Raw genomic sequence first — 17617 nt, 5'->3', positions numbered from 1 at the left:
TCCGGGCTGTTTGTCTCCCGATCAAGCCGGTTAATTGAAGTCCTACTGTATTAAAATCGCCCAAGTGTTTATCGTTAAGAGCTTTTCAAATTCTGAACATTATTGAATTGTATGATCTCGCGTTACAGGTAAATCTTACAGAATTGAAAGAACGGCGAGAGAAATTTGCGAGCCGCTGTAATGAGTTTGTAATGTTGTAATGCTTTATCGAAAGTTCTATGCAAGTCAAGAAGCGGAAGAGAAAAGTTGGAAGAAAAATGTTCGTACGTTGCTCGGGGAAACTTCCGCGCGACTCCAACAAGTTTCCGGAGCTGGTAATAATAAAATCATTTTCCGCGTCTCGACAGAAAAACTTTTCAATACTAATCCAGCAAACACACGTTATGAAGCTATATTAAATTCCGCTCGACGGAAATCGACGTCATGGGTCGCTATCAAATAAAAATGAATGGAGTAACATTTTCTGATAATCTTCGAATCGGCTTCGCGAATGCACAAAGAAATATTTATCGACAAGTAATATATTTAATAAAACACCCGGGGACAAGTATTATATTGTAATTAAGACACTTAACACATAATTAATATGGACAAACAAAATCGTAATGTTTAGAATATATGAACATACTGATGAGAATATTAAACAAACCGTTCGAAGAATTCTTTTAACTTTCCAGTAAAACAAATCTTGAATTATTTAATTAATGGTCCTAATATTTCTTCAACACAATTAATATAATAAATTTCAACGTAATTATAACTGTTTAAAAAAAACTGTATGAAAGTATTTTCTGTGACAGTAAGTGTAACAATTTCTAGTACATTTACTGTGAACTTAGTTCCACATAAATAAATATATATACAGTGTTTTTTAAATAGTTTTTTGTTCTAGGCTACTGTATACAAACAGGATTATATTTAATAATCTGCTATCGAACATAACTCTGACCATGAGTCACGAGTCCATTAATATTCATTGCATGAATAATTTCTGGATCACTTAAACATCAATAGCATAGCTGCATATTTAATTAGTTAGGTGTGGATTTCACCTCATAATTTAATTTTAATAAAACAGTGGTTGTCTGCAGAATGTATTACTGTTTTTATGTAATCATTGCAAAAAGACCGTTAGTCGTCTTATTATTTCCGAGACCGACTCTGTATATTTAACGTTCCTTATCTATGAACTTATGGAAGAGAGGAGGGTTTATACCAGGAGCTCGTATCTAACCCAGACCCGACCAAGTGCTGGCCTTCGGAATTCTTATGGCTGACTCGTGCAGTCCTCTACTACTGTGCCCAACCTTCCATAGTCTACCACCGTTGTAACAGCGTAGCATTCAAGATTTAGAGATAATCCTTAAAATGTAAATTTATTGCAAAATACACAAACCACGTTATCATAAATATTGCCCAAGCATGGTTGGAAAATACGCTTTTAGAAATAACAGTGTACAACCCTTTTTTTTATCACTACTTTACGTTACATTTTATTGATTCACTTTGTAGTCATTTATTCGAGTAAAATGCGACAAATATAAATTTCCATTGTGAAAGAACACGAATTATCTATATACACATTACATTTTATATTTACTCATCTTCGAGTTAAATATTTAAATAAAATACGACAAATACATATATAATTGGAATATTCATCAGTGTTAGTTTATATTTAACTTTTTCGTCAGTTTTGCTTTTAATGGAGCAATTTGTCGAATTATCTTTATCTTTCGAATATAATTTTCGAATAATTGTTTTTATGTATGGTTTTTCTTTATTGACTATGAGAGTTCTCTCGTGATAACTGACTTTGCCTCTCATTTAGGTTGATCCATACACAATAGGAAGTAGAGAGGCAATCATCAATTTCATGTCGTTCGCTGTTCTATTGACATTTCTTGGGTATCAGGTTCGTACGGCTTCTCTGCAAAACGTGATCAGGTTCCGGAATATATAGTCGCTGCAAATAGTCTGCTTTTCACGAGTTGAAAATTTGATATTTCCATAGTACTTTGTTATCGGAGTCTGATGGGATACGAGATCACTGTAAGCAGCACGATTTTGATTCGAACAAAATTGAAACACGTTTTTCATCTACCCATATTATCGGTATCTAATTTTCTTTCTTTTCATCGGATTATTACACTGAAATAATAATATACGTCGAGAGCATAATTAAACAGAATCAGATCTGCACTTCACTTAATAAATTACTGTTTTCTTTCGGAGAAATCTGTTCCGTTAAAAATAGTGTTTCATACTTACACGATTCTAAAGTTGTAACAATAAATATATCTGCAAATCTTCTTGCAAAACAAAAATTTTCTAAATCGATTGTAGGAAGCAGAAGTTAAATAAATATGTATTTCTTTATTTCATAGTTGTAATAGATTCAAGAGAATCCGATGATTGTACAGCAGAGCTTTATGCAAAAGAAAAATTGATTACCTGAATTGCAACAAATTGCAATGAAATAGAAATTTATAGTTTTTCTTAATATGTTCAGTAGATTGAAAATAGTGTAACAATATTCTTCAATTCTTCTAATGTGTTTAATATTTTAATTTACACCTCTTCGTTTTTGTAATAAATACATAGAATCCACTGTCTACTGATGATATTAATCAAATTCTTTTAATTCTTTTACATTTCGGTATTAAACCTTACATGACGCATTGTCCAATACATTATTTATTGAAAATCACCCAAAAATACATCATGACTTTCCCGGCAACCCAATATAATAACAATCCTATTTAAAGCAAGAAAAGTGCTTGTAATATACAATGCATTAAAGCAGCATATCGAAACAATTTATAGGTTCGCATGGTAGTAACCATAATTTCATTGAAACGTAAAGCTCACCAACCGTTTACCAACTGGTTACCGCGTTAAACATGAAATTGGCATACGATATTGCCTCCGAAACGAACGAGAACACGTTCATTCCTTCAGAATATAAACCTCGAGTCCCCGTACAGCACGTACCGTGACTAAATTACAATTACTGCTAATTAATTGAGCAATACGTTGAGTAGACATTCGGGGACAAAACAGGGCACAATCGAGTCGACGGTGGAAATTGGAGACGACTCTTGATCGAAAATTCCGAACTAGTCGTCGCTTTGACGACCGCTGTTCACCAACTTTCATTCGTCAGTCGAGTTTACGAGCCTCGATTTATTTCGCTGCCACCATGTCAACAGCAATCGTGAAAAAAACCGATCGAACGCCCTCGTGGAGGAAGTATCAATCGAAACTTTGTTGCGCCTTCACGTTAATTATCATTGCCGACCTGTGACCCGGTTTTTCTCTTTTCCAAAAATTCCACGCTCCTCTCGCGATGCATCAACGTCTTCCCCACTCATCTTTACCTTCTTCTATGGAAACTGCCAGCTTTACGAACTTCAAAACACGATCTTCCTTGCCTCAATCAATAGTGGCTAGCTAAAATAATTCACAATTAAATTGTTGCTACAATGAAAGTAAAAATTGCATTCTTAAAAACAAGAGAACATCGAGACGTTTCTAGATGTGTAAATCTCAGTTGTTTCAGTTTAACAAAAGAGTTAACCCTTCTGTGCTCGGGTCTTTTCTTTCTTTATCTTTATTTACCTTTAAAGAAGTAACTTTATTTGAACCATGTTTTACAACGAGATATAGTCTAGAAAATAATTACGTGCAAAACTTCAAATGTCCCTGTATACAGCGGATCCAGAAAGTATTTAAACACTACATTTCTTCTTCTCGATAAATTGTTGATATTTAAACTGTGATAATTCCGTAAAACAAATACATAGTACCACCATAAGACTTCGGTACATATTGATAGTCCAATAAAAGAGTGCCTGTACATAATATAGGGCAGTCAAGGGGCTACAGAAGAAAATCACGAGAATCATATTATGAAGGTGAAGTTTGTTTCTCGATCGCAATTGAAATATATGAATTTATGATTTCGGCGCTAGGTTCGATCAACTGTAAAGCGACAGCAAATGTGCAATTAATTAAACATGTACATATCTTGACGTTTCGATCTCTATGTGGATCATTTTCACAAAGAACATTTATTGCGCCAGAAAATAATTTAAAAAAAATTATAATTTGGCAAAAATATTACAGCACAGCCGTGTAGATTCGAAAGATCAAACAAAAAAGTTTTTTTGAGTTAGCACATGGTTTTCAGTTACATATCTGCCACCATGGATGAAAGATTCCCGTTTTAACTCATAATTTGTGTTTAAAATGTTTTTTCCTTTTCTTGTCGCAGCAAGTAAGTGTATTATTTTTGTTTGATCTTTCAAATCATATTATGTTTAGCGTATTAAGCAGCCCTCTTAAGGCGGTAGACTCGTTTCCAGAATTGCAAGGGTGCGGGATGCGCGTTCTAATTTCACGATAATATAAAGATGGGATTTTTCAGCAGTCAAAAACGCTAGATAGAAGATCAATCTACGCCGCGATCGCCCTCGAAAGTCCTATTTTTACGTTTTTAAGGCGTAATTTGCATTATTCGGCTATAAAAATAGCTACATGTGGAGTTGTATGCTTCCAAATACTGCAAATTACACCTCGTAAACGGAAAAAAGGACTTTTGAGGGCGATAGCGCCCTAGGTCGATCATTTATCTAGCGTTTTTGACTACTGAAAACTCCCATTTTTGTATTATCGAGAAATGAGAACGCGCTTCCCGCACCCTTGCAATCCTGGAAAAACGGGTCTACTCTCTTAGCGCATGGTTCCCATGATTATTCTGTCGGCGGATTGTTTCTGAAGACGCGTGAAATTAGGTCGCACTCGCTAACTAGAACTAATTGATAAACAGCGTTCGGGTTCGCGGGCTCGGAAACGAAATCGCTGAATAAGAGAACGCGGGGGCTGACAAGCCGAGCGCTAATTAAAGCTTTCCCCGTATAGGAATCCCATTCGTCGATACGGAGGCGGGTTTCTGTTCAAGGAACGGCGAAACGCGAGGCGGAACGCGTCGAACCGCGTGTTCCGTTACGTATCGACTTCTGCCGCGTTCGAATTACACCGAGAATTAATTATATTTGCGGCGACGCCTCCTCCATTCGCGACAAGAGGGCTCCTGAGTCAATACCTTCCCCGTAGATACTCGCCCGCCACCGATCACTGCACTGTACACTGTATACCTCTCTTGACACGTTGGCTGCCATGTGACACGTTACATCGCACGTTGTCCATGGGACTCGCAAATACGGATACAGTCGCCGCGGAAAGTATGTTGACACGTCTCAAAAATGCATATTTTATATTTTAAATCAATAATTTAGGAATTAATCGAAAATATATACAATATTATGCAGGGTAAGGTTGCTCAAGCCTCAAGAAAAAAACCGTATAAAACTTAGGATTTACCAAATACATAAATAGAAATTAAATGTGTTATTCAAAACTTTTGTTAATATTGTTGTTATTTATTATAACGAAATTAGGAAATCTATATGCTTTCACGTAAAAAATAAACTAAATCTTTAAAAACTTACGTCGGTACGACTGAAGTATCCGGTTTCCTAAGTCGTACCTAAGAATTCAATTAATATGAGATAAACATGTCGACTTTTAAGATTGAACATAGTATGGACGTAGTAATTTTTATAAACTACAGGTGTAAGTTAATTTTTAGACTGAGCTTTGATACAATAAGATCAGAAACGACAAGCAAATGGAGTATTCATATCAAAATTTTTTAAAAATGAACACGGTAAATTTTAATATTACACTTTACACATGGCGATAAAAATATCAGTTCATTGAATTTTTATCTGACAATGAATTGAAATTTTTTATTGTGGCAGAGAATGCTTTATATATATTTATTTTCAATATTTTTATTATACGTGATATTGTTTCCCTTCGCTTTAATGCCCTCTTGTTTCCCTTCGCTTTAATGCCCTCTTGTTTATTTGCTGATCCATTTAATATTGCGTTCCTGCTATTCTCATCTTTTCTAAAGTTACATCGATAATTCGAGATAGATTATTTTTGCTTTTATATTATTTATTGTATTATATTTATAGTTCTCATTGTCCTAAATTTGCATCATTCGAACTATCAATTTAAAGTAATTTCACCGAATACCTTTTCTTTTATAAAGCAACAGGAGAAGCAAAAAGCTGTTGAATAAATGACATAATTGGCCGAGGATTTGAATTCCATGTTTCAGATCGTTTTTAATAATTACGCACGTGTGTGGTGTAACATCCCGAGGTCGAGACTACGTGTCGGGAATCGAAACGAAGCATAAACTTTGTACCGGTTGCGACGTATGTCCAATTGTGAAACGTACGGCGGCGTTAATTGAAATTTAAATTCGCCAGACGCATTTGCGCCGTTCAAGGGACACGCGCCAAATGAAATATGCATGCTTTTTATGCAACGGTGTAATTTGACAAGCCGAAGTAGCAATCAATTATTGAAATTAATCGATCGTCGCAGATGAATCCTGTAATCTATTCCGTGGCTGTGAACCGATATACTCGGCCTTCCCGAAAAATTTGAGAGAAATTCCTGGTTACTCTTGTGACTTGGCCATCCATCATATCATCTAGGTCTGTCGGTGTAATAAATTATCCCAATGCGTCTTCTTCATTTACAAGGTGTTATAAAAATGATTATTTCACAATTTCACCGCATACGGTAATGATCATCCGTTCTAGTGGTGAATCTACACCTCTGGATCGGTGGACATTTGTAAGAGAAACATGCCGCAAAATTGTTTATAACAAAGAAAATTGTTGGTAAAGTTGTTTTTTACACCAACACCTTCCACTTATCCAGAAGAGAAAAAGTTTGAAAGGAGCCACATGTCGCAAACAAATAGTTATTGAGATATAAGCTATTATAGTTTTTGCAAAATTTGATTGTGGAGAACTATACGTATAGACGAAAGCCTACTACTACAGTCCACACGACCGTGTCGATGAGACAGAACATGATCGTGTGCGTGCCTCGAGCAAACGAAATTTAAAGGCACATTCGTAGCTAGGCCCGTACAACGTCATCGTCTCCCTGATCATTCGGATTATAAATTTGGAGTTGCAAAATATGAAAGAATACCTTATATCCATTGTTATAAGAATATTAATCCTGTATTATAAAATGTTACCGTACCTCACTGTTCCTCCAGCGGTTTAGGCGATATACCTGTAAAGGACGTTTATAGCAAGCAAAAAAAAAAACAGATCGACACCACATGCGACAGACCCATCGAAGCGACGAGTGGACTACCCTCACAAATCACGTAATTAACGACCAAATACAATACCAAAAGGAAGTTCTTTGACAGTTTCCCCACTTCTCAATCTAAATTGTCCTTCAGACATTTGACGTATCTTTAAAAACAACGAAGATATTTGAGGTGGCAACGTTAGGTGACTCATCCTGTATACATCAGGGTACCTATTTCTTAAAAATAATATATGAACAGTCATTACAGGTGTTTCAAAAAATACACGAAGCATTAAAGGGGTCCCATGGAAGTTACCGACACAAATTTTCCCGACACAGTTTTCACCGACTCCAGATTTAACCGACAATAACTTTGGCCGACAACGCTTTTAACCGAGAACGATTTTCAAATTTGTCGTCGGTCAAATTCGTTGTCAGTAAAAATCGTTTTCGGTTAAAGGCGTTGTCGGCCAAAGGTATTGTCGGTAAAATCTGGTGTTGGTGAAATGTTGTTGGGGAAATTTGTGTCGGTGATTTCCATGGGAACCGCATTAAAGTTCAAATATAAAGTGTTCGTAAGTATATGGCCGCCACTGTGCACACTAGAAAGTAGTAGACATTGAAAACGTCGATGGGAAACCCTTGAATAGGTCGACTGGTGGCAGATTGCGGGAGCAATAGCCTAATGGGAAACGAAGGAGCTGTAGAACTGCTGAAAAATGGCTGGAAAATATCGGGTCGTCGAACAAGGGGTAGTAGCGTTAGTCTGGTGCGTTTCAGCAATAGTCGCGGGCTCTCGCAGTAACCCGAGCCGAATATCCACCGTTAAGAATGCAATAACCGGGGGGTGGCTTACCCCGTCATAACAATGTCCCATCTGTGGTAGCTCACGCGACTGGAATCGGATCGGCTATAGAGAAGACACAGCGCTGTGTGGCATGGCAAGCTAACCGGGGTCGTCCGTTTTACGCGTATGCAAATTTTTATGTCGCGACCTTTACGCCTGGGAAGAACATATCGTAGATAAAGAGTAAACGTAGGCAGGGATACAGGCCGCCCCCGTGCCGAGCCTTTTTAATGTGTTCGCAGGCCGGGACAGGGGTGGAAGGAAGCTCATTTTCGTCACAGTCGGGGGGAGAGAGCTTTCATGCGCGACCGGGGAGCTTGCGAAGGAACGGCCGTTGCATTTTGATTCTGCGAGAAAAAGAACCGAATGGTGGAGGCTGCAGCTACGACTAAAAAAGAAATGATAATGTTGCATTTGCATGTGGACATGACGCGTCCAGTTTTTTTTTCACCGAGAGCTGCTCCCGCTGTCTAAACATTATTTTTCGGGTGGTTTTCCTACTTCGTCGGTGTTGTTATGAGAATCTGGACGCTGTGACATAATTAATTAGTGTTGAAGTACAGGGATCTTCGGAGTCTCTGAATTTTCCTACGGTTCGCTGTGCAAGAGTATTGCTGAATGAAGGGACATGTTTAATCTCCGTTCAATTCTATTTAATTTTTATTCTACCGGATTTCAGTCTAGAACTTGCTATGAATGCATAAGATCCGCAGTTTGCTTATCGTTGAGGGCCTCTAGAGTGGTGTAGAAGACATAAGGGGTTGTGAAAGGAGTCTAAGGGGTGTGTCAACGCAAGGACTCTTTGGTAGCCTTGTGTTAGAGGATGTAAACGCGAAAGCAGCGCTATGGGTAATTCTGACTCTATTTTAATGAGTAAATGATTGGTATAGAAACTGCACAAAACTATTATGTATATTATTGAGAGGTGAAATGCAAATTAACTACCACAATCGTAGTCAAAAATATTGATAATATTCTACTATATAATACTTTAATTATAACATGAATATAAAGTCCTCTAAATTAATTTTTTCAAACGTGGAATCTAATTTTCATTAGCGTCCATTAAGAAGATCGGAATTAATTAAAATGTTCAAGAAGCAAGAGGATTGTAAGAATAATTGCTATTATGGACCCCGGTGTGACAGTCAATGTTTTAACAGTATAAATTGTTGCAACCTACAGATTTCGAGGAAATTAATTTTAAACGAACTCAAAAATTCGTAACTGTTCCATATCGAAACTCGAAAGAATTTCTACAGTTCTAAGCGACTATTTCCCGCCGAGTTAGCTATTCTAAGCAATGATATTTATGACCTTCTTCGCAACATCGTATTACGAGATTTTCCCCCGAAGCATGAAACACGTTTCTGTACTCAGCTAAAAATTTTACGACGTTGCTACATCCCCTTCGACGGGAGCAAGTCTGAAAGTTCAATATGCTGCTACCAATATTTTAGCAATACCCAATATTCTGTTCGTGTCTACCAATAAAACATCTGTGTATGTGCTTCCTCGAAAATATTGTGAAGTATTGGCCCGCGACGCATTTCGCCGCTAATATTGCTGATGATTCAGCGGGGATAGTCCAGTTGAATCGCCAGTAAACGCGACAAATTTTATTGAACGATAAATTCTAATGGTGCCATTCGTCTCGCATTACCATTGTAAGCTGTTGTATTTAATGGGGACGCAATGAGGCGGCTTACAGATATATTATCGGTTCAACCATAATAAAACTGAGACCGGCGTTCATGCAAGCAGCTTACGGGGAGCTTAAATCGGGCCGAAGTTTTTATCTTAATCTTTATGCTGCCCCTAAATCGATAACATCTTTTCTCGAGCAGCTGGGTTCGTTCGTCTGTTGGTATTCACAACAAACGTCTTCCCGGGTGGCAAGATTAAAGGAACCCGGAACGAATGAATTAACCGGCTGCTACTCAAACAAGCGGCTTTGATTAAAGTTTGCAGCTGAACATCCCCTGGCCACTGAATTATCGGCGATCTTCATCAGTTACCAACTCCATAAGTAATCATTTCGAGTTCAGTAACTTGAACGGGCAAATTCTAATCGCGAACGGCGGTTCGGCCAATTCCAACCATAAGTCACGGTCCAATCGATTCCGTTCGAAAACCATAAATATCGAAGACATTAGGAAGTAAGCCAAGTAATAATTTCATTTGTGTTCCAGGGCTCTCGTTAGGCGGAGGACTGATAGTACTCGCGTCGGCGTTATCAGACGCGTCGTTGGAATTGCCCGGAAAGTATAGCCTGCCTTCCACGTCCAGCATGCAGACGGATGACAATGGCCTGCCGCAATACCACTACGGATGGTGTCTACAATTGTCAGGATTGGCTTTGATCCTGGCGGAAGTCGCGGCCGTCTTAACGATGTCTGGATACATGGCTCGATTTTCCACTGTCGAAGAAATGGTACCAATACCCGGTTGAATTTCCGAATACTCGGTCATAAAATCTTGTTTCTGCATGTAGAATCATTTTTATCGTGTGAAATAGTCGTTTGTACTTTTTGGAGATTTTAGGGACATTCTTTTAGATACGTTCCTGGTCATCGAATTAGGACCACTCCAAATTTTCAGCATTCTTTATGTTTTCCGTAAAATTAAAAGGCCTGTTGAAATTGTAATGATGTAGTTCATTAACTAAATAATAGACTGTAGATTTTATGCATTTATGACAAAAATGGGTACATACAATTTAGAACAGTGGAGGTATTATATTAAAAAGCTTTAAGGTCACCACTGTATTAGTTTTACCTTAAAAAGATAATTAAAAGAAGAATGTATTTGTTATTTGGCTCCTGTGTCTTGCAATCAATGCAAACATTTTTTATTTTGCATAAAGATCCGCAGTCTACTAATAACACAATACATTACTACTGTATATAACACTAAAAGTGAAATTTTTGTACGTGGTCCTAATTCGATGACCAGGGACTGTATATTGCTATTAGGTTCTAAGAGATAGATTCAAAACTGCCCCTCTATAAACGATTTATAAGCAGTATCTTTTAAAAATATGATAAGGTGGAGTGGAGTAAGTCCGCCCTAGTTTTTGCAAAGTTGGACTTTAAAATGATGTATTTTCAGTCTAGTATGTAAAAAGGTAACGTTCTTGGTATCAAACTCTTGCCACAGTTATTACTGATGAATTAGTATTATCTAGGATTCTAATTATGCTTGACAATTATCATTTTGATAGGATATTGTACAAAGTGTCAACTAGGACGCACTTGCCCCGAAAATGGGGCAAGTCCGTCTCTGAGAATTAAAAATGCTTTCGAACCTTGTTTCAAGTGCTACGGGGCAAAAAAAGAATGATTAACAAGCCTGCTAAAAAATGCTTCTTACTGCATCAAATTATATTGTTTAGTTTTATAGTTACCCATTCAGTACGGACTTACCCCACCGTGATAGTACGAACTTGCCCCGTGTAGTAATATTTACGGGGCAAGATCATAGAGTTTTTCTCAATAAATTTAAAAAAATACAATAAAAACGGTTTGTTTAATGTAAACCTACATCAATATTTGTTGTATTTACCTAAAATAACAACACAGAACATATTAATAACTTGTAAACTATTGCACGTTCAGGATAACCTCAAAGTTGCACGTGTACCTCGCACATGACTGTTTGACATTGGTTGATTTAAGCGAGGAAAACACCTTTATTCTCGGGCGACATCTATGTAGAATAGTTCATACTAACTTATACTACATTAATAAATACACGCTACAGAAATTTCGTTCATATTATAATAAAAATAACCAATTAACGGACTAACCCCACTCCACCTTATCTAATTGCAAGAATTGAAGTTTACTGTCTATTATATCTTTATCCAGGTGAGAGTAATGGTGCCAGGGGCAGAAAGGAAGCTAAGAGAGCAGAGAGGCTTGAGTTCTGAGTACCTCGTGAGGGCGCATCAGAAGTCACCGGGTCCACCGCAGACTAGAGGTTTCGGACAGCCCACAAAAAGTAACTTATACATTCTACACTTCTATTTGCACGGCCAGTTGAATCTGCGCCAGACGATTAACAATAAATCATGTTTCAGCGCCCCAGAGGGTAGCCGAAGAAGGCACATCCCTGTTGTGCAAATCCGCGCCCGATATCTGTGCCTCGAATCCTCAAGCCATCAGCTACGTCGACAAAGCAGACCTATCGCACGTGTTACCCGCGTATCCGGACACGAAGAACGCGGACCCAGGGTACACATTCAGCGGCAAGTCTGAAGCCAGTGTGATCGACTCACGGTTAAGTGGCTTCGTTGACAAGGAAGGGTTGATAGACTCGAGAATCCTCTCGGACTCCCGGCAGAACATGATCGCGTTCACGGAAAGCAAGGAACACACCGTTGGCCAGGAGCCACGATACACCGAGTTCGCACCAAGAACTACAGAGCAGAACGTGGTGGACTCGAGGTTAAGTGCTTTCACCGAAAAGGAAGGTCTCCTCGACTCTAGACTCAGCGGGTACGGTGAGAGAAACGAGTCGTTGCTGGACACTCCACTCGGCTACAACAGTTTGGCAGGCCAGACAGTGCCTATCACCTTGAAGAATCAAAACACATCCGTCTCGGCGATCCAGTCTCAGTACATCTACCAAAACTTCGGCACGATACACTCCGGCATCCTGAGGGTATCGGAGCCGGGGACAAGCTCGAGCTCGAACTCGAGTCAGAGAAGCATGACGCTGCAGAACCCGAAGCGGAAGTCGCAAATCGCTCAAAATACTTTTAGCACGATGGAATGCGAAAAGAGGAAACGCGGACCTGGTCTAGCAGGCAAGTCAGGATTTTACACGGGTAGCGCCGTATGACCACCACCACCTCCTCCGACTCCAAGGTAACTGGAAGAGGAAGAAACGCCGCTGTAACTTTTCGCGAAAGGAACCAGTGGTGTCGCATCTGATCCGTCGGAGGAATTTACACCTGTGCAACAATTCGTATAGAAACCTGTTTTACCAGTTTGGAATACAGAGCTTTACTATATCGACTATCGAACAAGCAGAGACTAAACGGATAATGGTTATCCCATGTTGGTAACTCGTATCTACTGCAGGTCAAACAGCTACCTGCAATTTGAACGCAACTGTGCAGAAAACTGTAGCTTCTAAGATGAACGCGGTGCAGGTTCATCAGAAGACAATCTCATTCGATGATTTTTGAAAGGAACTTGTAAATAGATCATTGCTATCAACGTTGAACATAAGCTCTATGTGTAAGAGTCGGGCGAAACGGATTTTCAAATGTTTCGTGAGACGACATCGGGTGACGTGTCATATAGTTACTGTAAGAGTCGGCATGTTAATCGATACATTAAGGACAGAGGAATTTGTGGGTAGCCTGCATAAACTAGCCGTAGCGTTAAGTTATATAGCAACGTATCTTGAATGGGTTAATGCATAGGGTCGATTTTACCAAAGAATTTATACTTCCTACGTGTAAAACCGTGATCCCCCTGCCTGTGTAAGAGCTAGTTCGGTCTTTCTTTGAATGTTGACACAGAAAATGCGACAGGACTCGAAGAGTGTCGCCCCAGTTGATCTACTAATCCATCTTCGTTTGAGATCGCTAATGAGATCCTCGGTCAACACGGTGTAACGTCGAAACTCGGGGAGAGTAGATCAACTGACACCGTAACTCGCAACTCGCTGTTGAATTTATCCTGAATTAATCAACGTAATCGCGTCTCAACTGCATAACCAATCGAACGGATCTATAAGTCAAAGTGGAATACTAATGTAGTCGATATGCTGTAATATACTCGGTGGTCGGTATAATCACGAATACTCAATGGGGCGTAAACTCGTCTGATCAGTGGCGCGTTACCCTATGGGCAACTTGGGAAAATGCCCGGGCCCCCGAAAACAAACCAAGATCCGAATTCTACGTTTTTCTCATAAAGTTATTTAGTTGCGGTTAGGGGCCCCGAAATTCCACTTTGCCCAAAGCCCCAACTAGTTTTAACGCGCTACTGCGTCTGACCATGTTCGGGAAAAAGAAGGAATGCTGTGAGTTACGAGCGAGAATTCGATCAGCCGTTTGACGAATCGTGCCGAAGATTTTACCATAGTAACGTAACATCGACGGAAGCACAATAAGCCAGAAGCGAACGGAATTATAGTACAAATTCATTTTTAAACGTCACCATTCTATCGTCGCGGTCGGACAGTGAGTCCGTGCGATCGATCACGAATCGTTTCCTTTGATCACGATCAACCTATGGCAAAGTCTTTAACGTTCGCCAATCTTGGACATATCAGGAACGAAAGCGTTTTTAACTTAACCACCACGAAATCGTCGCGACTTTCATTCTCTCTTCCTCATTTGCATCATGTACTTTCTTACCGCGAGGGTGGAGAATATTTTGCGGTCTCGGTGCACCCGATCCTGACGATAAGCGATGTCTTGGCGCTGTCGAACTGGATCGTACGTTGTTGTGTATGTAACTTTGCAACTTGCGTATATAAACGTATAAAGATCGTAGGTGAATGTAATAAACTGTTTCTTTTCTAAATGCGCTGTTTGCTTTCCCCGAACCCTGAAATAAAATTGTACGAACCATGCCGTTGTATTATTGCCACGTTTTTATTATTCATACTGGTAGGTCTGTGTACATGCAGTAATATTGTTTCCTACATTCTTTATTGTTATTTCACAGCTTTCTTTTATGACGGTATAAACTATTGAATTGCTTTAGTAATTATTCTTTATGAATGTTAATCGATAATCAAATCATTATTATCAGAGGACTGTGCTTAAGAGGTGAACTATTTTTATGGTATTAGAACTATCAGCCTATAAAAGTATTAGCTTATAAGCTTATACCTATTTCAGTTTTTTCGTCTTTTATAACTCTAAAAGAAGTTTCTCATACTTCTCATCATATATATAGACGTATCTTTAAAAACAACAAAGATATTTGAGGTGGCAACAATAGGTAACTCTCTAAAGTTGTCAGAGCGAGGTGATTGTAAATAATCGGCCGTTTCGGAGTTGATCCGTACGCGCTTCTTGTCTGCTATTATAATAACCTTTTCAGGTATACCGCCAGTGGTCGGGCGCAACCCGCCCTAGGCACGACCTCCGCAGCTAGTTAGTCATAAAATACACACTACAATTTATATATTTATTATTACACTTTTTTTTATAAATATATGTAAAGTTGTGTGTTACTTGTATCATGTGAAGTAACAATATGTCGAAGAATGCTGAAGAATTTTCCAACATGTGGTATTTTTGTTTGTATCCCTTACGCCCAAGAGCCCTTAGGCCACCGAGAGAGAACCCTCACCTCCTACCTGGATTAACGGAGGTCGATGAACTGATTGCTCGCTGAGGGGGACAGATGGGTCCGCGCATATTCGGCGACGAGACTCCAACAAAACAAGTTCAGTTTATAAATTAGGAAATAAAAGTGTGTTCGCCGATTACTACGCCGAGTGTTGCGACTTATTGCCCGAGTTCCCAGCCCGATGGATACCACAAGAGCCGAAGGAACTTCTGAGATCCCTATTGGTATGGTACGCGTATCTCCGACATATGAACAAGAAAAACGTGACGACTCAAAATTGATCAGTTTTCGTCTATTCTTTAGAACTGATTAGATAAGCCTATTATATTATAAATAGAATATTTAGTTTAGTTAGAAATAAATATTTGTACTTGCAGCTACAGCTTGTTGAACTATCAAAGAACATTGTAAAAATTTGTATTTTGTATTTGTGACGTTTTTCTTGTACATGAGCGATATGTAAATTCAATAGGAAGTATATTATCTTGTCCCGTATTCTCTGTCACGACCACCGGAAGTAATTCCACGGATTCATCATTATCGAGAGTTATAATAGTCTTTAATACTCAGATTGGTGACCCAAAAATACAGAGAGAGTGTAACGATTTTTCATTCCCCGAGCACCTTTCGAAAATCGTACGGCTCGCTTAAGTGCATTTTCAAAACGTTTAATTACTTTTCCGGTTCTATAATTTAGCAAGCATTCTAACGGTTAATCAACGAAACCTTCGGTTGTCTGACTTTCCCTTAATCTATAGCTTTTCCCTATCCAGTTTATTTGGAAAATTCGAAATGCCTTCCAACTCTCCATTTAACAAACACGAATAGCGTATCGTTCGATTCTTGCGACATACGGATATTTTTAATTAATTATTTATTTTTATTTAAAGCCACGCGTAGCTCGCGAGCTTCATGTTGGAACTCCCTGGCGTACACTAAAACAGTAAACTGGGTTCTAGTCCATGCCACAGAAGAATAAATTGAGCTTTAACCCGCTCGATACGACTAGAGAAATGCGACCAAAGAAACAACAGACTTGGATCATATATGTATATCAGGCATGAGAATTAACTGCTCGATCAGAGACATTTTCGAAGACTACACACCCTCGACTCGGCTCCACGTCCAGCTCCCCGTGCCGTTCCTGGTTCTCGAGCCACCTCAAGCGTACGCATTCGTACCTACTTCATAGTATTCCTGCCATTCTTCTCATCTCACCACGATAATCACATTTAATATTGTACTGTAAATATATTGTAATGCTATGTTCAGTGAAAAATAAAGAATGTTAGTTACAACAATTAAAGTGATCTTTTTCTCTCAACCCAGCACACGAATATTCGATAATAGAATTCTAATTCTATTTCGTGCCACTTCCTTAGATATCGTATTCTCCTAATACAAACTTCAATTTTCGCCTATTTTCGATCGTCTGACTTGTCGTTGACTTATACTACTGAATTTAGTGCCACCTCCTTCGATATCATGTTCTCCTAATACTCTCCGAAATTTTTCGAAAATCGGACTTTGTATTAGGGGAACATGATATCAAAGGAGGTATCCGAAATTTCAGTAGTACAACTCAACGACAAGTCAGAGGCTCGAAAATTTTCGAAAATTCAGTAGTGCAACCCAGCGACAAGTCAGACGGTCGAAAATTGGCGAAAATTTTCGAAAATCTCGAAAATTGAACTTTGTATTAGGAGAACATGATATCGAAGGAGGTGGCACGAAATTTCAGTAGTACAAGTCAACGACAAGTCAGACGCACGAAAATTTTCGAAAATTCAGTGGTGCAACTCAATGACAAGTCAGACGGTCGAAAGTTGGCGAAAATTTTCGAAAATCTCGAAAATTGAACTTTGTATTAGGAGAACATGATATCGAAGGAGGTGGCACGAAATTTCAGTAGTACAAGTCAACGACTAGTCAGACGCTCGAAAATTTTCGAAAATTCAGTAGTGCAACTCAATGACAAGTCAGACAGCCGAAAATTTTTCGAAAATCTCGAAAATTGAACTTTGTATTAGGCGAACATGATATCGAAGGAGGTGGCACGAAATTTCAGTAGTACAAGTCAACGACAAGTCAGACGCTCGAAAATTTTCGAAAATTCAGTAGTGCAACTCAATGACAAGTCAGACGGTCGAAAGTTGGCGAAAATTTTCGAAAATCTCGAAAATTGAACTTTGTATTAGGAGAACATGATATCGAAGGAGGTGGCACGAAATTTCAGTAGTACAAGTCAACG

The 17617-nt window shown here is 38.8% G+C and overlaps 1 protein-coding gene across 2 annotated transcripts in view; it reads left to right on the top strand.

Moving 5' to 3' along the window:
• LOC143215264 (uncharacterized) overlaps positions 1-14589 on the top strand; it is a 309905-nt gene extending 295316 nt beyond the window's left edge. For both annotated transcript variants that reach the window (XM_076437245.1, XM_076437246.1), the window contains exons 5-7: positions 10237-10478; positions 11914-12046; positions 12126-14589. In XM_076437245.1, the coding sequence (XP_076293360.1) occupies positions 10237-10478; positions 11914-12046; positions 12126-12889 (1139 nt within the window). In that variant the 3' untranslated portion in view covers positions 12890-14589. The remainder of the gene's footprint in view (positions 1-10236; positions 10479-11913; positions 12047-12125) is intronic.
• The last annotated feature ends 3028 nt before the right edge of the window (positions 14590-17617 follow it).

Source organism: Lasioglossum baleicum, chromosome 13, assembly GCF_051020765.1.
Source record: "Lasioglossum baleicum chromosome 13, iyLasBale1, whole genome shotgun sequence".
Taxonomy (NCBI): domain Eukaryota; kingdom Metazoa; phylum Arthropoda; class Insecta; order Hymenoptera; family Halictidae; genus Lasioglossum; species Lasioglossum baleicum.
Note: the sequence above shows the minus strand (reverse complement) of the source record. Positions and strands in the feature narration are given on the sequence as shown.